Source organism: Simochromis diagramma, unplaced genomic scaffold, assembly GCF_900408965.1.
Source record: "Simochromis diagramma unplaced genomic scaffold, fSimDia1.1 OVJJ01000107.1, whole genome shotgun sequence".
NCBI lineage: Eukaryota > Metazoa > Chordata > Actinopteri > Cichliformes > Cichlidae > Simochromis > Simochromis diagramma.
Window position 1 is genome coordinate 9,408,557 of NW_024387209.1, and position 27,322 is coordinate 9,435,878.

Sequence of the window (27,322 nt, forward strand, 5' to 3'; positions counted from 1 at the left end):
GGTACGCTGGTGGTAAATTCTAGCTCGCAGATGAGTGGCTCCTGTTTGATGACATATATATGTTAACACCTCAGGGCAGGGATTTGGTCTTCTTCATCCAAAACAGCCACATCTTGCTGTACGCTGTGTTCGTGAGCCGCTGTTTACTTTTAATGATGTCTTCCTGTTATTTTAGCTAGGGAGATATGTTCTAGTTTTTTGGTTTGGTACTTGATAATATGTGAGGGCCATTGAAGGTTTAAAAATATTAATAAAAATAATGAATTAAGGGGGGGGGGAAGCAAGAAAAACCCCATAAATGTAAAAGACTAATGGCCAAACTTGTGAGGACAAAAAACAAGACTTTATAAGGAAAAAAATCTTAAACTTAAAAAGGAAAATCCCTGTTTTCCAAGAACAAATTCACAAGTTTATGAGAAAAGATTCTAAAATTTAGAATTGTGTTTTAATCATGTAGATTTACGACTTGTTGGATGACTGTTTTTTTGGGTGTGTGTGCATCCCATATGACCCTTATGGACCATTGATTTGTTTGTTGTTTTGGCCCACTTCAATCTACTTTTTAACTCCTCCAGCTTTGTAAATTTACTTTCATACAAACACAACATATATCAACATATCAAGGAGTTGTCCCTGCGGCTGTTTGGGGAAGAGGACTGGTTTTCGTGCTGTGTCTCTGCCCTCCATAGACGAGGGAAAAGTACCCAACTGTTAACGCTAGAGCAACACACGGGTCTGTAGGTAGGTGAAGGTGGGACACAGCCACACAGCTGAGGATTTGCCTGATGCTGAACAACTGCCACTCTGACTGCAGTCTCCATATTCCATCCTGTTCGTACGCCTGATTTAAATCACTTCTTCTTTCTCAGCAATTGCTTCTGCAGTTCCTTCCTCTTCATCCGTTTGTACATACAGATGTTTATGGAGAAGTGAAGTTTAATTGTGCATTTTGCTTGTCTTGGCAAAATTTGGCTCTGTACAAGTTGCGAGTGTTTACTGTCAATCAGCAACACACCACCATTAGCTAAACCCTGACCTTCTCCCGCTGACATCCATCAGGATGCGCTGCCCCTTTGCAAGGTTAATGCAGCGCTTGACACGTATGAATTATACATGGTAAAGGGTGTATGATCTGAGCTTGAATTTTTTTTTCCTCTTAGCTAAGAAGAACCGTAACACTAGAGGTGAAGAGTGAATGATGTTAGCTTAGCAGAGAGTCTTTATAAATTCTGACAAATATTTCTGTTTGCTTCCTGCTTCCATGAATAGAAAGACGAGGTTTCTCTCAAACCTAATGGATTCCACTAATGTCTATCTCGCTTCTATTCCCATACCGACCAAGCCAGCTTTCTGCCTTCTTTACCAGTCGACCGCTTTCAGCTCATATACAAAATTCATAAGAGGCTGCTGACCTCTCTGAATCTGAAATCCTACTTTTCCCAAAAATATAACGCCTCAAAACAAAACAAACATGGAAGAGCTCTCCAGTTGAAGCTCAATTTCCAACTTTAGAATTAGTTGATGAAACAAATTTAAGGCAAACTCGTCCGAGAGAAACGAAAGGCTCGCTGATCAAACGTAATCAGCTGCTGTGATCTGCGGAAGATCTTTGAAATGAGAAATCACAGCGGAAGTTTTATGTGAAGCAAAGCTGGGGTTTTTTTAGGGGTTTTTTTTTTTGGGGGGGGGGGGGCAAGACTTTAATTAGAATTAAGGAAAAGATTAGCTCTGTCGCCACAAAACGAGTACATGTCCGTGTTTGGGGCAAAGATAAATCATGCAAAAAATTGAAGGTCTGAAAGTGTCCCTTGAAGGAACTCGTCAATAATGAATAATCCCTCCACCGTGGCTTTTTCCCCCTATTTGCCGGGACTGAAGTGAAGTCATTCTGAATCTCTTTTCATATGCTGCAAACTCATCCCTTGAAGGAGTGCCTCGCACATTACCACATCACCCCCCTCCCCACTCCCCAGCTTCCCACTGAATCATCTCCTCGTTCTCCCTCACCGTCCTCCTCAACACACTAATTTGCTCTCATGAAAAATGAAATCCCCCTTTTACCTCTACTTATTTTTAGCACTTCATTCTTTTGTGATCACTCTCAGTTTGCAGGAATGTTGTCAGGCCACTCTGGGTATGCAGTATCCATTTTTTACTGGTTGTCTGAGGTTTTTTGCAGCTCTTATCGTACTTATTGAATCCAAAGAGAACAAACCCAAAGCACAAACCAAAAATATACTGCAGAAAGAGACCATGCAAGCAGCGGGAAAATAGATCAAGCAACTGCAGGTTTCTGAAAAGAATGTAAGACTCTTCATTTTTCGAATATATGCAAAAAACAAGAATGTTTCATCATAACGTTCTTCTGCTTTTAAGGGAATCTGTTATGCGTTTCCTTATTTTACGCAATGCCAATCAAATCCTATTTGATACATGAGCTTTGAGACCTCTACATCATTGTGATTTTTATGACTTTTTGAGACATATATACAATAATAGTAATAATACATATAGGGCTGGGCGATATGGCCTAAAATTCATATCGCGATATAATTTGAAGCACGTGCGGTAACGATATATATCGCGATATATTCTTTTCTTCTGTATAACGTATTTTCCACACTATAAGGCACACTTAAAATCCTTTAATTTTCTCAAAAATCGAGAGTGTGCCTTATGTATGAATTCTGATTGTACTTACTGACTTCGAACTGATTTTGGCGTGCAGAAATCTGTTAAAAAATGTTTTAGTACAACTTTGGTAATCCGCACTGCTTGATGGATTGTCAGAGCATTACGGCTGCTGTAGTGAGGAGCTTTGCGGAGTAATTTGGGTCCAAAACTCCGTCCGCTTCAGCTCCCAAAGTCAAACGAACACTAAGAGTTAAAAACGGTCTAAATTCTTTCATCTTTAATAAAATCATCAGCATTGCTGCTTTATCGGGTGTAACAATTAAGTTTAACATCCAGGCATCCATGAAAACAGAATTTATTAAATTTAACGGAGTTAGAAGTTAGCAGGGAGTTAGCTTGCTAGTTTACACCTAAACATTTCATACCATGTTCTGACTGAGATATTTTTGAAACTAATTCAAACGTACAGCTCTGCTACCACTTCCAACATAAATGTTGGAAACGTTTGCAGGGTTACTGAAGTTGGACTACCTGGTATATAATGTTGTGCTATGTGATTGCTAGCGACACAGCTATGTTAGCATAACATTAGCACAGTGAAGCTGGAGGATGAACGCCAACTTTTTTTCCACTCGATAAAAGTTAGCGTGAGGGATTCTGGTGGTCAGGGACAAATGCAATCGCATAGCAGGATGCTATACACGGGCCAAACTTCAGTCAGGAGAACAACTGAGATTATTCATCCACAATACGAGGTTAGTTATTAATATACTGCAACAACATGGGAATAGAGCAGCTGCGAGAGAATTCAACATTAATGAATCAATGTTACGGAAGTGGAGGAAGCGCAGTTTTTGGCTTTCCCCATATTTCAAAAGTGCTTCATCTCTTTGCTATGACTGGCGCCCGCCATAATTTGCAGATGATAATGGTTTTAGCTGCTGCGATGCTTTCGACCAAAACAGGCGCAGCTTGATGACATCATCAACATGCGCTATCATGATAGAGCGGTATAGTCAAAATCTCTATCGTTGGCCAAATTTATATCGTTTCTATCGTATATCGTTTATATCGCCAACCCCTAAATACATATTATAATATTCAAATAAGACACAAGCACTTGCTACAGTGAGGAATACTTGTTAGACAAAAATTCTGAATGTAGCAAACATGAAACAAATGAAAACAAATTAAAACTAAATTTTTTGTTTTGTTTTATTTGTCAGTAACCACATTAGATATTTCATTTCAGGCTGTAAATAATGAAGCTGGCTCATCTACAAGGAGCCCCAGTGAGCCAAACGCTCAGAGTGTTTTAGAGACTCTGTTTCAGGCAACTTTCTTTACTTTCAGCTCTGTAGCTCTGCAGTTGCTTGCCCCGCCCACAAAATAAAATAAAATAAATAAATAAATAAATAAAATCTGCCCAGAATGCTAATTTAACTAGCATTTCAAATATAAATGCTATTTTAATTTCAGTTAATTTTGTTATACCAGCACAATATAAAATAAAACTTACTTGATTGGTTTACATTCAGTTTATAACAAGCACATTTTCCTTAATGATTAGGTATTTGAACAAATAAGCCTTTGATTTTATATATTTCAGTTACATTTTACAAAAAAATTATTGCTTCATGTTTACTGAGGTTGAAAAATCATTTTTAGTGCTGTCAGATGGGAAGAACTGGGGGGGTTGTGCCATGAGCCAATGTAAACTAAATAAGGATTATTTTGATCTGTCAATCATGCCAAGCTATGCTGGTACAGTCCAATAATAAAAACAGAAGGCTGGAAATAGGTTCACATATTTTTTAAAGACAGGAAAATGAGTAACTAATTTATCATTTTATATAGTTGGTAGAAAAGCACTGCATTTAAAGGAAAACTGTTTTTATTTACCCAGGTAACAATCTCTTGGGCGATGAGGAAATGAAACAATTATGATTACAGTATGCAGCTCATATGCATCTACTTCAACTTTAAAACTGACCAAAATTAACACAAGAAACCAGTTAAAACAATTACACCATGTTTAGCAGCGTATTTATTTAAAACTGTTCTGCTCGGTGGACAAACATTTATAAAATAATATGAGGATGAAGGTGATTTCTACTCATTTCTGCTTTTAACATCTGAATGTAGGCAGATTAAAAGAAACCAGTAAAGGAGACAGTTATATATAAAAGCCAACTAATGAGAAAACATGCAGACACACAGAGACGGACACTTAGCAGCATACAGAGAACAGTGGCGTATCTGAGGTCCAATGGTGTATCTGCCATCAATAAACGCAAAGCCTGTATATAAATAGTAAACAGTAACCAGCTGTTAAGATGCTGGTCAGGCGCTCATACACCAGTGCTGCTTTTGCCGTGTTGATTTTGTACCACATGAAAAGTAATCATGACGATGTAATACAATCAGTCTTTTTTATCTACATTTATTAACACAAAAAAGAAGGATTTACCTCGCTGAGGTAGATGAAGAAGGAGCAGGTGGATCCATCCACGCCGTAGTTGGCGTAGCAGCCGTCAGAGCGCCACATCTCCTTCATCCACTGAGAAAGAGGAGAAGACAAATGTGAGACGGGCATACTGACCCAACATAAACTTTAATGTCACACGTATATTGTAAGAGCCACAGACTGTATATAAAAGACCTCCACTGCTGAAACTACAGTGATCGTATCTGAATGAGAGGGTGATATTTTTGAGAGCAGCCTTACTAACTTTGTGGCAACTAGGGCTGCCACGATTAGTCGACTAGTCACGATTACGTCGACTATCAAAATCGTCGACGACTGATTTAATAGTCGACGCGTCGTTTGAAGCTTTGTAAGATCACAAAAGACGCAGGAATAAGTAGTAGGATTTAAGAGTGTAATAACGGACCGAAACAGAAGATGGCAGCACTGCATGTACAAGGATGCCAGGTGCCGTTAAACCCCGAAGAAGAAGAAGCAGTGTCCCAGAATTCATAGCGCAGCCCAGCTCAGTTTCCAACAATGGCGGCAGCTAGTTAGTCTTAATATTACTCTTATTATTCTTTCTGGGTCACAAAATAAACGTTTAGCATATTTTCAGGCGAGAATGTAACTGTGTAAACCTCAAATATCGGCTCAGTTTATCAAGACACCACATACTTTCAAAAGCGCTCCGACTTTTTCGGAGACGTCTGTCACCCACTAGCTCGATAGCTAGCCGGGGGCAAGGCTCACTAGAGCCCGTGAGAACGCCGGACTCCCGGCAAATCGTTTTCAAACCCACTGCCGTCTTTCGCTACTCAGGTTAAACATATATAAGTGACTTAGATAACTTAAAAATGTTATGCTGGGCTTTTTTTTTTTAGTATTTTATTTGTTCCTGAGTAAATCGGTTTGGCTGAGATTAAAGGTATAGTTTTTACACAGCTGAATAAACGTCAAGCAGACAACTGATTATCAGAAGTGTGAGATGCTCGAGAATATACTCTGGTGTCCTGTTATATTTTAGATAGCAAGGAGTTTATTAAACTTCACCGAAACAATCTGCAAATTTCATTAAAATTTAATCAACTTGTCTTTATTTTTGGTTAGCACATACCTTAAACACTTAAAGCTGTAAGCTAATGATAGTTATATAAGAGCAGATGCATGCTGGTGCAATAAGTTTTACGTCCAATGGATGCATGATCTGATTAGTCGACTAATCGCAAAAATAATCGGTGACTAGTCGACTATCAAAATAATCGTTTGTGGCAGCCCTAGTGGCAACTTTCATGTGTGACTGAGTGGAAATCCTTCAATGTGAAAATGTCATTCTTCACTGAAATGGAAGAATGTAGAATGTCCTCAATAAAATGTGTGGAAAGCCGGGATTGATGGAGACTCTGGATGCGGACTGCGATGAGAAACTCTTCTTCTAATTTGATGTCCGGGGGGCAGATTTCTGTGGCACTGGCATTTCTGTGGAAGTGGAAGGGCTGCTGAGCTGAGATGTGGACTGACAGCTATCCTGCTCGTAGGCTCCAATACGTCATGCATGCTGATTTGCAGTAACCTAAGGGAGCAGCGCACTGGCAAACAGAAAATCGACTATTCAAAGCGCTTCATAGTTGGGAGAACTGGCAGATGGGCTCGGAGTCGTTTGGAAGGCAAATGCATAGAGATTGCGTTACTTTAAACAATGACCAAAAAGAGTTCTGTGAGTAGGAGAAAATGTATTTTTCAGATGTTTTACTCATGTGAAATGCCAGTTTACTGAATTTTGATCCCTTTTCTGAAAGGAAAAAGGAGTTCATGTGCAGCACTCGTGTAGATGATGTATGTGTAAGGAAAGCTTTAGCATTTCCTCAGGCCAAGTTGGAAATTCTAACAGTACAAATGGAAGATTAGGATTGGCTGAGCAGATGGTGTGTATGATAGTCCCCCATCAGCTTGAGGGACACAGACTCGCCAACACACAGACAAAAAACAAAACAAGACAATGGACAAGCATATGTACAGCATGTGTTATGCGTTTTATTTGGGTGTATGCACCTGTGTCTGCCAGTACCCGTCTGCCCCAGAATTAAACCTGGCTGTCATCTGCTCATCCGGCCTGCAGGTACTGTACAGCAGCGTCATGTGGGAGTTTTGGGCAGTATGCATTCACAACAACAGTAATGTGTTAGTTGTTTAAAAGTGAAGGCAGCAGTGTGCCATCACAGACTGAATTAACTAGATAGATAGAAAGCACTTTCTTATTCCCAGCTCCATCTCTTCAATCTCAGACTGTACTAGAGTAGCTATGCATGAGTTCTGCTTCAAAATAATCCTTTTTTGCTTTATGATGGACCTTGGTCCAGCCCCCTCATTTCATCCACTGTTTAAAACAAGTCATTTAAACAAACTTTCTTCTGATTGGTTGCCACTTGCAAACAGGTCTGAACAGCAGGTGGGTGGGGGTAAATGTGCTCAGGTCGGGCTGAGTGTCTGAGATGACCATATTAGGGATATCATCTCTTGGTGATGTCATACAGAGTCAAGAGTGAACAAAAATAGTCAAACTGTGTGACGTCTGAGCCAAAAGACTTCACACACCTCACAGCTTACTCACACATTGTTGTGTTCCTAAAACCATCATGAACCATCTTTGCTCTGCGGCAGGGCCCATTATCCTCCTGACAGATCAAGGATTACCGTTTCCATGATAGGGACTCTCTTCTATCAGAACCACTGTTAGGCTTTTTTTTAGCAATTTGAGCGACAGTAACTCGTCTGCTTGATCCGACCAGACGGGCCAGCCTTTGGTCCATCAATGAGTCTTGGCCCCATGACCCTGTCAGTTTTTCACAACTTTTCCTTCCTTGGACCACTTTTGATAGATACTGACCATTTCTGACTGGGAACACCCCACAAATGCTGCAGATTTTGAGACCTGGTCATCTACCCATCACAGTTTGGCTCCTTGTCAAACTGGCTCAAATCCTTACAGTTGCCCATTGTTTGTGCTTCTAACACTCCCTAATACATCGCCCCCATGAACAGGTGCTATGATGAAGAGATAATCAGTTATTCATGTCACCTGTCAGTCATAATGTTATGCCCGGTATCTAAACACACTGTATATACGTCATATAAGATAACATATAAGTTATCTTGTGCAAAGGATTTAAGACAAAGATGAACTTCACTGCATAACATCCTGAGTTCAAACTAAAACTTGTTGTTATGTGTCTGAAGTCGTTGGACGCCTTGGAAAATAATATTTAGCTGTCCTGTGTACACCAGATAATTGACTAATTAACCGATTTAATTGCACTCAGCCACCAAAAAAATGCAAAGAACTCAGCTTATCAGGCTTTAGCTTCACTGACTGTGCAGGCAAGATAATTAGGTTCACACCAGATGAAAAGCATCCTCCTTCAGGACTTTAGGGGCTCTGCACTTTTGTAATAAGAGATCTTATTACAACTACATATATGCACTGAGTAATTTAATGCAAACAACTATTAAAAAAACATTCATTAATCATTCACAATTATTCGAAATATGAGGCGGTGGTGCTCTTTTAAATCTGTGTGGGTGTTTCCAGCTTCAAGCTGCATTGCAGATTTTTCCTGTAATAAAAATGCAGAGCAACAAAAGTGTTTCCCAGACCTGAGTTGACCTGAGTAACAGTTATCCCAGTCTATCTTGTGATCCAGGCAAATTTACAGAAACAGGCTCTGAGGTAGGGCTGCTCGATTATGGCAAAAATGATAATCACGATTATTTTCACTGAAATTGAGATCTCGATTATTTGACGATATTTATTTAACTCTTTAAGTCCTACCATAGAACCAAATCCGCCAGAGCTTATATTATTTTTTTTACATGTTGTAGTGCCATTTGTGGGAGCATTTCAAGTTGCTATACAACTGTTATAGCCCATATTTTAATAATATGTATGCATTAAGTCCATAGTAACTACATTAATTGCAAAAAAAGTGCAATAAACTACAAAAGAATTGAAAATCGTTTTTGTTTTTTTTTAACATATATTTCTACTTGGAGAAATTTAAGAGGTTTACCCCTCAAAACTTTAAATACAAAAAAGTTGCAAAAAATAGTTTACAACAACAGGAAATTTATTTTGAGTGTCTTCATAGTTTTATTTTGGAGATACACCAATTTTTATATACTGCAGGAAAAACGAAAAAACAATCCTATGATGCAAATTTGCAAAGAAAACAGCATGTGCATCAAAATAAACCATTTCCAGCAGTGCAATTTGAGTTCTAAGCATCCCAGAAACTATTCAGAAAAGTCAAACATGACCAGTATACCTTTTAAGGCCTACAAGTAAAAACACTACATGTTCCGCGAAAATGACGTCACTTCCGGTTTCGGCCAGGAAATGGCAGACATGCGATAGTTCGCGCTGACATCTGTTTCACTGTGGGAAATGTTCCTGCAAGCGCTTTTTATGCAATTTTTGCAAAGCTATATGTGGAAGGAAACCGTGACCGAGGACAAGCTGATGGCATGAGATGTAAGTACAACTCCTCCGGTTTCATATGCAAAAAAAATTATTGCGCTAGCTTACACGGTTCAGGTTCTACAGGAATTTAAAAATAGTTACACAAAACGGAGCGTGCTGCTCTGACCGGCTTTAAAGGGTTAACAATGACTTTAAAAAAATAATATAAAATAGTGTGCAACACCACTGAAGTTTTTTTTACCTCTTTTTTCAACCAACGGCAGTCACTCTCCTCTCCAAATAACTTCTGCTTAGCTTTCCGAGCTTCCCTCGGGTCCTCTTAATCAGCGGTCTCCAACCTTTTTTGCGCCACGGACCGGTTTATGCCCGACAATATTTTCACGGACTGGCCTTTAAGGTGTCGCGGACAAATGAGGGAGGGGCTAATAATCGGCTCAGTCATTTTTAATGATCGTTGAAAGCCCATATCGTAATCGTGATTAAAATTCGATTAATTGAGCAGCCCTACTCTGAGGTATGTTTTCTCTCCTTTTGTTAGAGAGTCAGAAGCGTTACCTCGTTAACAGCAACGTGTTTATAACATATGACAGATTAAAAACGTAGAGCACAGACTACAAGGCTCATTATATATGAGATGACTGATGTTGTGTGGTGCTGAAAAGAAGCTGAGGGAATCGGTTGCGATCGGTGCGACGTGTGGGTTACATAAATGGTTCTTCAGTGCATCACCATTTCAATCTAGAAAACAGCATCATTACTAACTGACCTCAAATACCTGGGCCACCCATAAATTAACACACAGGTAGGTATGCAGAATGTAACCTGTGCCTCTTAAGGCCATAATCTGGCAGGAAACACTGAGAGTATTCACAGGAATACTCCACAGGCTACTTTTAAATAATAATAAAAAATACTACAGGAACATTAGCAAAGATTACGTAGTTACAGGTGCAATCAGGATTTAAATATATATATCTTTTTTTTCTTACACTAGTGGTCAAAAAATGTTTGTTACCAGGTTCACCGACACTGCTGCTATCGATAATTCAATCGATGAATCTAATAAGAGATACTTTTGTTTTATTAATGAGCATTAATAAATAATAAAAAAAGAGAAAAAACAGAGGTCAAATTCAAAATGAGCTGCTCATTGGTTTCCATTACAATGACAAAAGCCTCAACGTCATCGGCTCCAATCTGCAGTTCCTGCTGCAATGTACCTGAGTAAAGGTACATTGTTTTTTGTTTTACCTGTGAGAAAAACCCCAAACAAAAAACAATGAACCTTTACTCAGCCGTCTTGGAAGCTTTATGAGTTTTTGTGTTAAAGAGTTTGTGTCTGTAAGTCTTTAAAAGAGAACGTGATGGCTGCAATGTAGAAAAGCGAGCATATCAGCATTTTAAGGTCTGCCCTGTGCTATGATGCAAAGTTTTTGTGCTGATGAAAATAAGGCGTTATGATGGTGTGCATGTTAATTAATGTCCAACCTAACAAACTTCAGACCTGCAGCTCAGAGTTTTATTGGCCCTAAAATTACACCTTTTATTTTTATATTTTGAATATTAATGCAATTTAATAAACTAATTAACGCCCTTGCATCAACTCTTTTTGTCCACTGTCCATGTAAAAGCTATAAGCCAGATGCTGGTTATGTTTAGTAGATTACACTGTCATTTGTTTTCTTTTCTGTTCGCTATGAATTTCTGCAGGCAGTTCTCCTTTCAGTAGCTCGTCTTTCACATGTTTCAAACCTCCTTTTCAAAGCTGTGCTCAGAGAGTGGGATGGAGAGGCCTGTTTTTAATGTGTGTTTGCATGTTTGATTCACCTTGAGCTTGCCCTCGCAGTGAGGGAAACCATCCAAAGGCGGCAGCTCGCACTTCTCCTGGGCTCCGTTTAGGAGGTCTGGATAAAGAGAAAGAGAGAGAAACTAAATCAATAAGGTCGAGTCAGTCAGCTCCAGAATTCTTTATCTGTCTGCGTGGGTTTTTTTTTGTTTTGTTTTACTGGATACATCACTATTACAGTGGATATAATAGAGACACAAATATTAACATCTGCAGTTCACACTGATGGTCTGAATTGTGAGGGGAAATGAAGCATGTGTGGAGTACACAAAGCCCACACACAACCGTGTCACACATTTATCTTTCTAGCTCCAATCACACTGTCAACACCTTCTTTATTTCCCCTTCTGTTGACTGCTAACTAGTTTACATTACAATACTTACAATAAACATGTACTATGTAGGTCATTAGGGCTATTGTGTGCAACTGCCTACATTCTGAATGACCTATCAGATGTCTTTACAACACACAAAGAATTTTAAATGCAAACACGTGGATACAAAATCTGTTTTTATTTTTGATCTTGTTGATGTTTATCCACTACTTCTTATCCTTAGGCTGTAATAACTGGCAATGCAATCGCAACAATTTCTGCTACTGCTATTCTGCAGAACACGATGGTAGCTGTGACAATACAAGTTTAAACAGATGCTAAGTGATACAAGAAAGAAAGCAGTAAAGATACAAAAGAGTGTAGGAATTGTTTAGATGTGATGCTCCACGGACAACAAGCATCATATAATAAGGAAGCAATAACAAACAATGTTTAAATTCAAAAAGCTTTGCTTTGGTTAAATGTCACCTCTTGTGCTTCTCCTTATTTGCTGTCACATATAGTAGTTAACAATCATTAAACCTGCCCAAAATGAGGTGGGTGGGTGAAAAACTCCCTTTTAACAGAAAGAAACATCCAGCAGGACCAGGCTCGGGGAGGGGCAAACATCTGCTACAACCTGCTGGCGGTGTGGCGAGGGAGAAGACACAGGGGCAATGGCAATTTTATTTATACAACACTGAATCCTCCAGCCTACATGTCAAAGCATCCTTGGGCAACATGCTGAACCCTTGAGCTGCCCCGTCTTAAGGTGATTACAAAGACAGGACTGCAGAATGTGTGTGACTTTGTGAGTGAAGCTTGTGGTAACAAGCCAGTAACCAGCTGTTCAAGCCTTTTCTGTACAAAAGGTGGCCAATCAGAAGAAAGATGGCTGAAAGTGAGCTTGTTTCAAGCTGAGTGTCTGCACCAAGGCCCAGGATAACAAACTAGGATTATTATGAACCATGGTCTATGCAAAGGTACCTTTGTAGAGTCCAATGTAAACATCAAACTGGAAAGGAGGGCCCACAAAGGTACTTTAAAGTTATTTTCTGCAAATCGAAGACAACAGCATCTGTTTGACGACTCGAGAGCTTCGTCTTTGTGTCTGTAATTTCAAAGTAGGAACTCATCACATCGTTTCATTTGAAACTTGATTAAGACAGACCAGCGAATAAGAAAAATACCTGAAAGTGCTTTGAGGCTGTGCGTTAAAAGAATTTGCCACAAGATGAAGTTGTACTCGCTCCTGCTCCAAATAAAACAAGAGATCACAAGGGTTGATTTTTACTTTAACTAAACTGTAAGTTTTGCACAAGTATTTATGCCCATGACATGAGTAATCAGACAATGTGACAAGAATTGCATTAGACCTATTGCGCAGTGTGAAATGAAATAAAATTACACAATCATCCCAGTGCAGAACACTCTCAGCACTTTATGTCTGGATGTCTTTTGAATTTGCAAATGGAGACTGGCCATTACCCTGCGGTCAGGGATGATGGTCATCCAATAGCATCACCTTCGGCTCTGTAGTCTTAACTCCATAAAAACGAAAAACCACACAGGGGCAAGAGCTGCACCAGCTGAAGCTGCAGTGATGCAAACAGTAGAAGAATAAAAACCAGAAGCTGCAGTTGGAGGAGAGAGCTCCTGTGAGATCTCCTCCACACTGATTTGAATGTCCCTGCAGGATTAACGTGCATGGCCCACACGGCTCCCGGTCTTATAATCATCTTTTCTGATATCGTCATTCAGAGTCGTCATCCGCCCTGACCTTTAGTGCCAGGATATAAATAATGGAAGGCAAATGGATAAAAAGCTCAGAGGTGAATGCCAGGCTGACGTAATGAGTTTGCGAGTGGTGTTTTAAGAGGAGGCTGCGTGCCGTTATGGAGGCGTATGCATGGAGCTAATCAGCAGCTCCAGCAGTGGGTCAGGCTTCTGTGGGTGGAAAGGGGGAAGCCGGAGTAGAGGCTCAGTTTATTTGCACTGACAAATTGCCGCAATAAACAACTGCCATCAATAACTTTCTCTCTGTCTACCTCTTTCTGTTGCTCAGTGTGTGTTTTCAGAGGAATGAGGGTCATCATATCAAAGAACACCTCAACAGTTAGATGCAGATCTACAGAAACGTTACATTCGTTGCCTTAGTCATTACCCAGGAATGCAAAAGAGGAGGGTTCGAGTACGCAACAGATTTGAACCGGTCGAGTCAGCATGACATACCATTAGCTTCTTTTCAGGTTTGCGTTTTATCTTCTGTAAGCTATTAACCAATAAAACGCTTGTTGGCAGTAAAGCTGAGCGCTTCGCTATAAAGGTGGTGTGTTTTTAATTATTCCCCATTTTCTCTCTTTAAGCAAACTTCCTCTCTTACTGCAGTCCCAATTCACCATCCACATATACACACACTGGTTGCAGCTTTCCACCGCCATGCTGCTATATGTTTGGATGCAGAGGTCTATACACCAGGGTTGTCATGACCCTGAAATTTTAAACTTGATATCAATACTGGAAAATATTTATTAAAATACAGCAAAGAAGTCAAATCTCAAAAAAGTTAACAATCAGCAATCGTATGGTCACAAGAAAATCAAACCTGTTTGCGCAAACACAAAGATGGAAATGAAAAAGACAAAGTAGCACAGAAGTGCAGCGTTTGATCTGGACACAAGTGATGGAGGACCATCTGGTAGAACTTTGGCAAGCTCATCCCAGCCTTTTCGATGTGTGTGTGTGTGTGTGTGTGTGTGTGTGTGTGTGTGTGTGTGTGTGTGTGTGTGTGTGTGTGTGTGTAAGACAGAGAGGGAGAGCAAGAGACAGATTTTGTGTTATAAAATCTGTCTCTTGCACTGTGAGTCCATAAAACTTCATGTTATGGACGCACAGTGTGAGCACTCAGGTTGCATCAGAGCATGGGGCTGTATAGTGTGAGACCCTGCATCGTGACCTACGAACTTCTAACCCCTGCTATTCAACCGTATAGTTTGAGCAGGAGCTGAATATAGGACTGAAAAAAAAAAAAAAATTGCAGTGTATGCCCAGCTTAAGCAGATCTGACCAATAAGACTGTGGCATTTGATAACAAGTGCGCTCATAGGTAAAAACATGTCACAGTAATGAATACATAAATAGTAAAATAATGCTATTTTACCTCGACACACAGCAAGATGCTAGTGTGGGTCAATTGGCTCATCATTGCTTGATGTCAACTTCACGTCTCCCCCCCTTAGTTATGCTGTATTATAATAAAGTATAAAGTAATTATAATAAAGATAATAATTATAACCCAGAGCGCTCCCTGACAAATACTGAACTGGTAACGATATACAGTAACTATACTCAGGTAGAAGTGAAATTGAAACTACATATTTTCATGTCAAAATGTTTGTCTTACTTTCACCATGACAGTCATGGAATAAACCTTTTTCATTGACAGATTTCCTTTAGCTTCTTTTCTTGCAATGTTGTGCTGGGAAAAACTATAGAAAGATCACTCTGGCATCAGAACCAGTTTACTATCCTGTCAAATCCTGACTTGAAATAAAAGCCACAGATGAGTCACTTGACTCAAAGTCCCTTCTCCTCAGTACTGTGGTTCATCAATGTCAAACTTTAACTTGGGTAATCTACACACACACAAAAATAACAACACGATCAATGCTGTACAGTAGCAGTAGCTGCAATCATTTGCAGTGGAACAGATTTAACACTCACACAGTTTAGGACAGCACAACACAATCACATACAATAAATATCATTTTCAACATCCGTCGATGTTGAAGTTCGTCATCAGCCAATGATAGCCTTGATTTACTGCCAGAACAGACACTCAGCCTTCAAGAAGCTTAAAAGAAGAAATACCTGATTGCGATATGTCAACGTTAGTAATGTTGGTAATGGTAACACACCACAAAACAACTTCTGATCTTATGAAATGTCATTCTGCTGATAAGATTTGACATTTCTTTCATACACACCCGAAGTGCAGGACAGAAATTGGGTGCTTTCCATAAGAACGTGTCAGAACCCAAAGATAGACGCCCCTAGAGAAAGTTAGTGGGGCTGAGACAACAAAACAGCAGTCAGAGAGACTATCACACAAACAGATTCACTGTTTGGACTCCGTTACCACCCCCGATAAGGAAATGATTACCATGATTCCTACAGAGGTACAACAGCAAACCAGTCGGAATAACAGTTCTTTGTCTTGGGCCGACTAATTACACCAAACACATTATTTCTTACAGTAATCTTGAAGCACAATGCACAAGATTTTTTTGGCAATTCATGTGAAGTTACTGCTCTGCAGAAAACTGAGGGAAGCTGTGGGAGGCCTGAGAGCCACTCTAGTATCTCACAAAAGATGGACACAATCAAAACCTCTTCTTGTTTCTGAGAACAGCAGGAGCTGAGCAACAAACAGCCAGAGTAAGGTTTGGCCTTCTATAAACGAATAATGGAGGCCGGACCTGTCTGAACTATTAAACATTAGATGGGCATAGAAACACAGCCATAAAGAGATAGAGATATAAGATATATGCCAGTAAGAGGCTTGTGTGTTATGAGTTAAGGTTATAGCACTGTGCGTTACGTTACTGATAAGTTATCAGATATACTTTGGAACAAAGTAGTTCTTCCAGTTGCTGTAAGAGTCTCCTTGACTGCAGTGAAGTATGTAGGGTGTTTATTTTGCTTTTGGCCTAAACTCACCATGAGAATCAAGCTTTCTTCATAATGACAGCGTAGGACTGGAGAGCCACTGATTTATCGGCTGATATCAGCATTTGCATAATTAGCATAATGGCCCATAAAAGAAAATTTATGCACTTTGTGGAAATCTGTTTATGTTTAATTTGTCACAATAAAGAAAAAAATACTGGCTGACCCATCTGAATATCAGATTTTGAAATCACCAAATATCAGTCCTAGTTTTAAAATACTTAAATCTCAAGGTTGGAACAAATGCTAATATTACATCATGTCCTATAGCGATGCGCTTGCCCTTACAATGAAGCTAAATTTCTATTTTTTTTAAATAACTTTTATTTAAATATGCAGTCACTATAAACTAATTCCCCTTACTATTTCACATACCAGAGTTACAACTTAATGACATCTTATGAAAGCAAAGCAAAAAATGAGGAAAGCAAATAAGAGAAAAATAAAAAATAAGAGAGCTGTAGCTCTCAAACCCATGGGGAGGATCACACTTGTGTGAAAACATCTGGGCTATGTTTGAAATGTATCTTGTTCTTTTCATCGTTCTTCTTTATTTCCTTTGAGTTCCCTGCTCTTTTGTAAATCACAGTCTGCTGACTGTGTGTATTGAATAAGCTAAACAAATGTGACTTGTGATTTGCTATTTGGTGACGGGGCCATCTTGTGCAGCACACAAGATGGATGGGTGGAATGACAGGAACTCGCTCTGTGCAAGTTCCTGTCATTCCATCCACCCAGTCAGTCTGCCAACCAACCCAACAGACCAACCAAGCAAACAGCCGAAGAGGCAGCCTGTCATTCAGCCAGTTGGTCAGCAAGCGCCAACGCCACCAGGCAAATCTTCTCTCCTAGCTGTAATGAAGTGGAAGAAGCCGTTTCCAAAGACGACCTAAATATAGTTCCTTTCATGATCAAACGTAGAAGAGGTGGTGCTGCCTCAAAAGGAGCAATTTCCTAGTTATTCACCTCTGCTACGCCAGGGATGTTTAGGTCGGACAAAATGACCTGCTTCACAGAGAACCACGATCATTTTCAGCACAAATCATCTACTGCTGCACATTAAAGCTGGGAAAAGCATGGCCGAAACAACCCCGCCCAGCACGGTGTCAAGGTGCATCAGCAGGGCCTTTACTGACCAGAAAAGAAATAAAGAAATTCTCATGTAGAAATAAGCCTCACAGTTCCTAGCTGTCATGCAGCTTGACGCTGAATCAGATGATGTGAAGCATGACTGACGTCTATAAGCGGCAATTTGAGGTGAAAAGCCAAGCAGCAAACCACACCTCAGTCTAGTGTACACAAAACAGAGGCAGGGAAGAGGAAACCATGCATGGAGCTTAAAACAACAAACTCCTTTAAAGAGTATTCCAAGAACAACCCACAAAGCTGTTTCTAGGAAACAACCTGGCTTATTTCTAACAGAAACAAGCAACCCTGTGAGGGATGGCTATACAAACAGAGAGCTGATGGTAGAACTGCTAGAAACTAAAAGACAAACATACTATCATTTTTACTTTTGCTTTTAAAATAAAAGTGGTATGTTAGATATGTAAATAGTTCATGAGTTAACCAGAAAAAGTCAGTTAAAGCTGTCATCAAGTATTCTGGTAATTCATAACATAATTATGTATAATGTTAATAAAATTTCTTGAACGTGAGCATATTATGTACATTTTCACCTCCTTTCTTTATACAGAGACTCTAGAGTTGCTTTGCATGATTCACAGTTCAAAAATATTCCTTATTTCATAGACAGCAGTTTTAACTCCGCCCCCATACAAGACTATACCTCCCAACCAAGCCTGCTTTCTTCTGATTGGCTAAACCTTGCAGGAAATGGTGGGTGTGTCAGGCCAAAATAAAGGTTACACTTTTGTACCCTTTGTAGTGAAAATGAATCCCAAAAAGGATTTATTCGATCTAGATTTTTTCTCACAATAATAAAAATACAGAGAACCAGAGGAAGAAAACAGATGAGATCACTCCAACTTGCATAAGATACACAAGAGCTCACAGCACTGAGGTCACCATTAGCCAGCTCCCAGCACACAGTGTTGGCCATCTGAGAGCCCTTAAATAGCATCATCTCTGAACAATATGTGATATTACACACAAACACACACAGAGGGTTTTTCTTCCGTTCCCTGTCCCAGTGTGTATGTGTGTTTGTCCAAGTGCATGAGGTAATCTGACATTTGACAACTCCAGAACTGGATTGAAGACATCTGGTTTATGTTATATGTGGTTTCTGTTATTCTCTGTATCCATCTCACTCTCAATGATTTCCCTCTCAGGCGTTCCTAACTAAAAACCCTCAGATAACGTGACATGTGCCAAGGCCCTGCTTTAATGGCATAATTTGGTCAGTGGGACTCAAATAAGTCACCAAATTAACTGGAATGCAAAAGAGAAGGGCTGTGCAAGTGCAAGACGGTAAGAATCTAACTCTCAACAATACAATTAGCTAAACAAAGACGCTGGAGCAATGAGCAATTTTAAAGCACATGATGCGTTAACTGTCACTATGGTGACAACTGAGATAAAAGCTTGAAAAATAAAAATGAAAAAAAAAAAAAATTACAGAGGGGAGAAGTGCAGCATATCCTCTGTCGCCGTGTCCTCTGATCCACTTGCTTAGAAACACTAATTTTAGATGCACTTTGCGAGAAGAAGCAGAGGTATCAGCGAGGGTACATCTCAGCAGCAGCTCATCAATTAGACACGAGGAAGGCTGACGAGCACAGTCACCAAAGAGATTCGACAGCTGTGCAGGTGGAGAGATCAGCGACTGTTATCAGGGAGTGCTACGAACAAGTTCAACTTAGCTCGACTCTCATTGGCTCGCCTGGCTTCACACAAACCTTATCATAAAGCTGATTATCCACCACCTCCTTAGGCTATGAGCCTGTTCAGCCTGTTAACAGTGCTTCTGCTCTTCACTTTTAACTCAGCTGTAAGCTGTCTACTTGGGTTCAAGTGCGGAGTTAAAGTTCAAGTTAACGCTACGGATGCCACCGGCTGACCTTAAGGGTTTCTAGGAATCAGACACGTTAAGACGTGATACAGTTAATGTTCCTTTCTGCTGTTTTCATTTACTTCCCTGTGACTTTTAGATCTGTATTTGAAAGCTGCAGACAGAGCTCACTCAGAAGAGAGGAAACCGTGTGACCTTATATATGAGGAAGTGACATGTGACACAAAACATTAAACCTGTGAAATCGAATCCTCTATCAATGCCACACTGATTCATTCAAAGCTTCCCCTTTAAAAATATTTTAATAGCACCTGTCCCTTTCCATTACAGTTAAATTAATAATTGTCTAATAAGTCAACTCAATTATATCTACCTGTTAGAAAGGTTTTTTTTCTATAAATAAGGAACATGCTAACGGTTTTGTCTTACTTCCTTTTCTTGCTATTGCCTCACAGCAAGAGAAGCAGATATCAAGATTATTATAATCAACTCAAAACTGTGAGAAAACAATTAGTTAAAAGAAATACAAAATAAAATTAAAGACGTAAACTTTAGGAAAAAATAAACACTGACTGAAACAGTACAAAATAATAATACTAATGTCGTTAGTTTGTTTTTTTTTGTTGTTTTTTTAAAAATATGGTCAAATTTACCAAGACAACAAGCACAAAGATGTGTTGATGCGTATGTTTACAGAGACTACACCAGTGTTCAGTGAATTCTAAATCTAAATGCAATAAAAAACATTAAAAAAATAAAACCTCTGATACAGGATATACCAAATACACATTCATTCACATTATTAAACAAAATGTTGTATTAATTATTAAAGCAGAAAATGCCAGAAACACAAAAGTTTAAGCCTAACTTTTGAGTACACTGTAAAATTTGATGCATTTTTTATAAACTGTATAAACTCACTGCCTCAAAGAAAAATGGACAAAAAATACAATGATAATCAACGCATAGGTAGGACAAGGCAGCTTAATATTATCTTGAGATTGCTTGCTTAAGTAAAAAAGCTAAACAAATGTAGGTAGAGATTTACCTACATTTGTTGTACACAAGCTTTTCTTCATGTGTAACGAGCTCAGTGTTTGCTCAATTTTTCAGTGTCTCATATAGGAAATTACGTTTTATTAAAAGCTTATTAATAACCCAGAATAACACAGAGAGGTAGGCAATTAACTGCTACATGAGCCCTAGCTATGTTGGCGAAACATTTACACTCTCAGCAACACAAACTTTGGAAACCACAACATTCACACACTAAATACACAATTGAAGTAATAATTACACCACTCCAAAATGTAAAAAATGTAAACATTAGGATTATAGAAGGATTACGGACAGCTTTTGCGTTTACAGTGTTTGTGTATATTGTAAAACTTGACCTGCACCCCTTAAATGAAACTCCCAAAAGCTACTGAAAGCCATTTCTTTAGGCCAGGCTGCCACCTGAAGGGACCACAGCAGGGTAACACACACACACCAGAGGGGCTTCCCAATACGAGGCGGCACGTGTTTGGAAGTGGTCAAAACACATGTCTCTCTGCCTTTGGTCCACACAAGTGTTCCACTGCAAAGTCCTGGAGGCTAAAAAACCAAATCCAAATTTCCCCACGTAACCCCAACATCCAGCCCACACCAAGTTTCATATTACTCTCCCTTCCTCTGTTGCACAGAACAGAAACTCTGTCTGTAATCAATCCCTCTTTTGTGCTTGAGCAATCTGATCGGTTCGCTGTTCCCTCCGAAAATAGAGGACGATGCCGATTTTGCACCAAAAGCGACACAAGGACACAGGGCTGCCAGAAAGCTGTGATTAGCTCTCATCATTGCTGAGCTATGACTAATGTTCCACTGCTGATTTCTACCAATTGTGGTTAGAGGAGCAAGGCTGTGAAGACTGGCTTGTGTCTTCAAAGAATTCACTGTTTTGATGACAGATTTTAAACAGACCTGAGAAACTAGACTAAAAATAGCAGCAAGTTTATTGCAGATGTTCCATTTCCTCTGCAAGGCCTGAAACCTTGAATTGTTTCTGACCAAGTGCTGGACACATGCACTCTCTGCGACCGGTGTTACAATGCAAGATACGGCCTTAGAGGAAGGCAGTTGCACGATGCAGGAAAATATGCAGAGAATTTGGTTTCCTGTCGTATGTGGATGGGTGTCTAAACATGCAACCCGAATATGAACAAGCACGGGCGATAATGCAGTCGTCAGTCTCTGTGTGAAAAAGGATTGTATTGCATCAGCTCTGCGTTCATGTGCGCCTGCTGCTCTGTTCTGTCATCTGGATCCTGAAAAATCTGCAGCTGCAGTGAATGAAAACTGGAGTGAGTGTGTGTGTTTATCAGTCTATTAAAAAATAAATAAATAAATAAAATATATATAAAATATGCCTGGGGAAATGGTTGATATTTGGTGGAAGGAGTCAAAGCCGATTATATTCCTATAGGGCCGGAGCAGCGGCTTGAACCAGCAGAGCAGCAAAACTGGCACAGAGGAAGAGGATGTAGGGGGGGAAGAGAGAGGGCAGCATACAAAGAGGGGAAAAGAAAAAAAAACATGGAGCATGAAGAGACTGAAGGTAAACAAGAGGGACGAGAATTAGAAATGGTAAAAGCAGAAAAATATGGTATGGCGTTTTGGACCTAACACACCGTTAAACTCTCAGTGTTTGTCAGATTTCATAATTAGCAGATTCCCTGCAAACAGTCACTGGGCAGAAAAAAAGAAAAAGAGGGAAGTCGTAAGATGAGAGACGAAAACAAAGAAGAAAAAGTTGGATGCACGTGTCGCAGCCAATGGCACATCAGCCCCAGATGTTCCTTCCACTCAACCCAGTCAAGACCTCAAGGGTACATACAAACCTGCCAGCGGGATAAAGGGCTGAAATAGAGAAATAAAAGTGTGGAGGGAAAGGAGCGACACGAGGGGATTTACACTATGTGACCTCACAACAACAAAAAAATATCTGTATCTGTAAAGAGCCTTCAGATGGGTTAGTATGTTGATGTTTGATAACTGTGAACTTTTTTGGGGGGGGGCGGGGGACTTAAAAAACTGGCCATCATGACTCCCTTTTATCTAATCTAATAGAGTCAGATGTGTTATCCATGGAGTATCTTATTCATGAGACACAGATTTCAACGTGCTTTAATTTTGCAGCTGTTAACTGCTAATGATCGAATGAACTGTTAGAAAGAGCAGATTGGTGAGTTTTGTGTGGCCGCCGTAACTTCACAACAGCTACAGTGACTCCAGGCATGCTTGCAAAAGTATGGCATGAGTTTGACTATCGTATGGCAAAACTCGAATGTCCATTCATTGAAAATCAGACTTAAGTACACAGTTTGCTGCGATAGATACTATAAGGTAATGAAAGTATGCACACGGGGCAATTACAATCAGAGTGGAAGAAGTTTGTTGTGCTTGACGTGCAATCATGTGCAAGTGGGAAAAGTCCTGGAGAGGCTCAGTCCACGTCAAACTAAAACAAACAGGTACGCACAAGATGTGGAGGAAGTAGAGGAGAGTGAGACTTTCTGCCAAGAATGCCACATCAAAGCTGAACTCTTAACATGCATCGGGTCATCGCCAACACCCTTACTTACTTTACTTTATTGAGTTATATAGCACTCTTGACAGGATAAAAACCACAAAGTGTTTCACAATAATATATAACAGATAAACATAAAACAGTACAATCAAACATACAGAACAAATCTAATTAAAAGCTAGTCTAAATAAATGAGTCTTAAAATGATGTTTAAAAGAATAAATACAATCCAGGCAACGTAAAGATGGAGGGAGAGACTCCCACAGCCTGGGGGCCATAGCTCTAAGAGATCTATCACCTCTGGTTTTAACTAACTACCAACAGCCTTTGATTAGATGATCTCAGGCTGCGAGAGGGAGTGTGAGGTCCTAAAAGATCAGAAATATAGAGAGAAGCGTCATGATTCAAAGCTTTAAAACAGTACTAAGATTTTAAAATTAATTCTAAAATGTACTGAAAGCCAGTGTAATGAGCATAAAACTGGTCTACTGTGCTCTCTTTTTCGTGTCTTTGTTAAAAGCCTTGCCGCAGCATTCTGGGCTGACTGCAGACGGTCAAGATTCTTTTTGCCTTAAAGAGCCAGAATACTGCCACTTGACTTTGGTACTGGGAGCAAAAAAAAAAGAAAAGAAGATAAAATTATCCTCAAAAAATTAATCCTTAAAAATTAAAGTTGAGATTAAAGTTGGTTGGTGAATGACTGAATTAAGAATGGGTGAGACTGAATGGTACGTCAAGACCGATGATGCTAGGTTTTTAAACGCTAAAGTTTAGTCTTCAGCACTTCTGTTATAAGATTTATCGATGTCCACTCTAACCTGTGAGACACTGTAAGACATAAGATACTAACTTGCAAAGCTACCCTTACTGCTTAATGTGCTGCTATACCAAGGCTTTAGAGCAGAGTACTGACAGCCACAACTAGAAAGTAAATCTGTAAGAAACACTGAAGGGCGAAACTAAAACACTGAGAAATACAACACAGATCCAACAGCTGTAAAAGCAATGGTTCAAATTCTGGTTTCGTTTATGCTGCTATGCAACATTCAAAGATTTTAGGGTGATGAAAGTCAGGATTCGTGGGAGGATTTTAGTGTGTGGGAGTGGATAGCATCTCTCTGCAACTTATTAGCAATGAATTGAATTGCATGTGTATTTTATTAGTTTTCATCTGTACACTGAGAATCCAGGCCTTCAAAAACAAGATGCTATCCAGTCTAATCTAAACCCAAGTAGAAAAATGTATTTATTATTAAACTGATAATAGTGAGGTCCTGTTGTGAGGTACATTGGACACACAAGTGGCTTTGGAAAATGAGGAATATCGAGCAGATGAATAAAGAGAAAATAAGGCACAGTGAGAGAGCCACCAGCAACTCCCAGCAGAAGCACTATCCTCGTCTCTTTCCTTTGTTGATACTGAGGATTGGATCTCATCTTTCACTGAGAACATTAAACAGAAAATCAAGCCGATCGATAGCTGAAAGAGACAAAGCGGCAAAGATGCCGCGAGCGGTGAATGCAAGCATCTCTGTTTGGCCGGCGGCGTCTGAGAGACGGCGAGCTGCAAATCAGCCAAACATCACCAGTGGTGTGGCTGAGACGGAAGGGACATTGATAACCTTAAACACTCGCAAAGGGAAGAGAAATACATCGCAGGGGGAATGAAACGGAACAAGTGAGAGTTGTGGGAGAGTTAGATGCTGCAAATCACCACCTGACCGTTCGTTACATCTATCTCTATGCCTGGTGTGTGTGTGTGTGTGTGTGTGTGTGTGTGTGTGTGTGTGTGTGTGTGTGTGTGTGTGTGTGTGTGTGTGTGTGTGAGAAGAAGGAGATTACATAGACTCCATGCCAGGGGCAGAACTTTGGATGAAACACGGTTAGAGAGGTTGATTAGCTACATTAGCAACAGCGTGGTGAGACATGGCATCACATGCAGTTTGACCAGGCCCCATCTGCTTACTGCTAAGAAGCAATCTAAAGGCCACCATAACAGACATCTGTGCCTGTTGTCTTTGGCTGAAGAAAAATCGTACCATGTTAATGTAATTCCTCAACCTCTAATGAAGCTTGTACAACACACAGCGCAAGGCAGCTGCAATCTCAAGACAGAAGGAGCTCTTCACAATGTCTAAACAGTTGGCAGGGAACTACCAGCATTGTATGCAAATCATTCATGGCCTTATGTGGCTAAAGACCTGGTTCATTTTTATTTCAGCAATGTGAGATTTAAAGGCGTGAGGAGTTAAAGACTCCTCACTCCAGTAGTTTTGGTTTGTAGTCTCTCTATGCGCCTCTTTTCTGTTCCCTCTTTCCATTGGAAACGGCGCAGTCCCAGAGCTGCTGCTCAGCTCCATCTTGATAGCAGCCTCCCTGAAAGGCAGGCGTGTTGCACTCACTGTCCAGATTCTTATCTCTGTAATTGCGTTCCAGTCAGGGAGGAGCGCCGGTGGAGCTGGCAACAGCACTGCCCCTGCTCCAAGACAGAGGACATGCTCCAATGGAGGCTCTGGAGTGCTGGGGCCTTTAGTTCAACTATCAAGAGAGACATTGCAGGGATAGCTCAGTAGGTAGAGTGGTGGCCCCATGATCGGACGGTCGGTGGTTCGACTCCACTGAACGGCTACCCTGAGGTACCCCTGAGCAAGGTACCGTCCCTACACACTGCTCCCCGGGCGCTGCATTGGTGGCTGCCCACTGCTTCACTGGGTTAATGGGTTAAATGCAGAGGAACTATTTCCCTACGGGGACTAACATGCACACTTTACACTTTACTTTACACACTTTACATTGGTGCAGCTTTGTCAGCTTTGACATACATTCAGGTTCCAGATGTCTCTGAAGGGTGCCACTGGTTGTTTTAGGCCAACAGGCCACTGCAAGTTCACTGAGATGAGTCACAGGTCCAGCTACGATTTCTGTGGAACAGGGCAGTTCAAGCCAAGAGTGCTCTGACAATGTTTTATCACGATTGCCTGCAAAGGCAGGGCTCATTAACCGCCACCTAATGTCACAAAACCCGCTCCATCTAAGAAGTCTAGCCTTCCATAAACCTCTACAAATATTACATCTATTTTTTTTTTTTATTCCATTTCCATGTAATTATATGTAAGCTTTTTCTTCACTATCTGACAGCCACAGCTGCAATTAGCTACTGATTAATCTGCTAATTCCTTGGTTTGCAAAAATGTAATTAAGCTGTAATTAATGACAAGGTTTTATGCTCAAATTTAGGACTGGGTCATAATATTACATTTTGTTTGTGTGTTTGTTTTTAATTACATATATTAATGCAAAGATATATCTTCATAATGGAGATGGAATGGGACAATATTGTTGATATGGTTATGCTTTGATGTTGTATTACGTCTCCATCTGTACTTCACAGAGCAAGACAGTGCTGCTCTTTCAACAATGGATATAAATTTATATAATAAAGTTTGACAGGACACATTTATGTAATCTTAATCTGGGGCAACAGGTGCAAAGTTTGTTGATTTGCGGAAACTATTGCACACAGACTGTGGCGGCTTTCGCCACAGTCTGCTGAGTTTTTTTGGGTTTTTTTTATTATTTCACAGAAATCTGGCGCTGCTCGATACTTTCACTGTTGATTTGACGAGTACATTCAAATACACCACTAAATAACCAATCAAAGCAGCAGCAGACAGCTCAAATCTTTTTTGGAGTCTGGTGGAGCGTAACAGCTCTGCTTCCTCGTCGTAAAGGCCCGTCTGACAGCAGGTGAAGCAGTGAAAATGTTCTAAATATAGAATCCACTAAAACAGATATCGATTCCTTCTGTTTGGTGGCTAAAATTCATTTTGCTGCCAGCCGTGCCCACAGCAGAGTACGGCTTTATTTTCTGTACAGGTGGGGGGTGTAAATACTGCCATCAGCTACAGGTAACACAGTAACTGCAGATCAGAACCTTATGCAACCCCAAACAGACTGCAGTATTGTTACCCCAAGTAAAACAACAACAACAAAAAAACACTGTTGTTATTTTGAACATGAGAAAGAATATGCACAATGGTTTTAATACGCTTACTGAAAACAGCTCCCGAATGAGAAACAATATGACTCCTGGTCTAAGGAGCTTGGAAAGAAAAGCATCTGGACATCTTTCACATCTCATCCAAGAAGCTTCAGAACTGAAGAAGCTTCTCTGATCAGAGGTGAAACGTCGTCAAGAAACTGAAAGATGTCCAGACGATTCAATGCATAACACTAACTTGACAATCTTGATCGACTGAATATCAACTATCAACTAAATCAACCGATGAGTCAAACATTTCGGCTTCACTAACA

At 40.1% G+C, this 27,322-nt stretch overlaps 1 protein-coding gene across 6 annotated transcripts in view; it reads right to left on the reverse strand.

The window, feature by feature from the left end:
* The window catches only part of mgat5 (alpha-1,6-mannosylglycoprotein 6-beta-N-acetylglucosaminyltransferase), a 107,614-nt gene that overhangs the window by 51,640 nt on the left and 28,652 nt on the right, over positions 1–27,322 (reverse strand). For all 6 annotated transcript variants that reach the window (XR_005698813.1, XM_040051597.1, XM_040051596.1 and 3 more), the window contains 2 exons: positions 11,406–11,482; positions 5,105–5,194 (listed from right to left, as the gene is read on the reverse strand). Coding sequence is in view for 5 of the 6 variants with exons in the window: in XM_040051597.1 (XP_039907531.1) it covers positions 5,105–5,194; positions 11,406–11,482 (167 nt within the window). In the remaining variant the exon portion in view is untranslated. The remainder of the gene's footprint in view (positions 1–5,104; positions 5,195–11,405; positions 11,483–27,322) is intronic.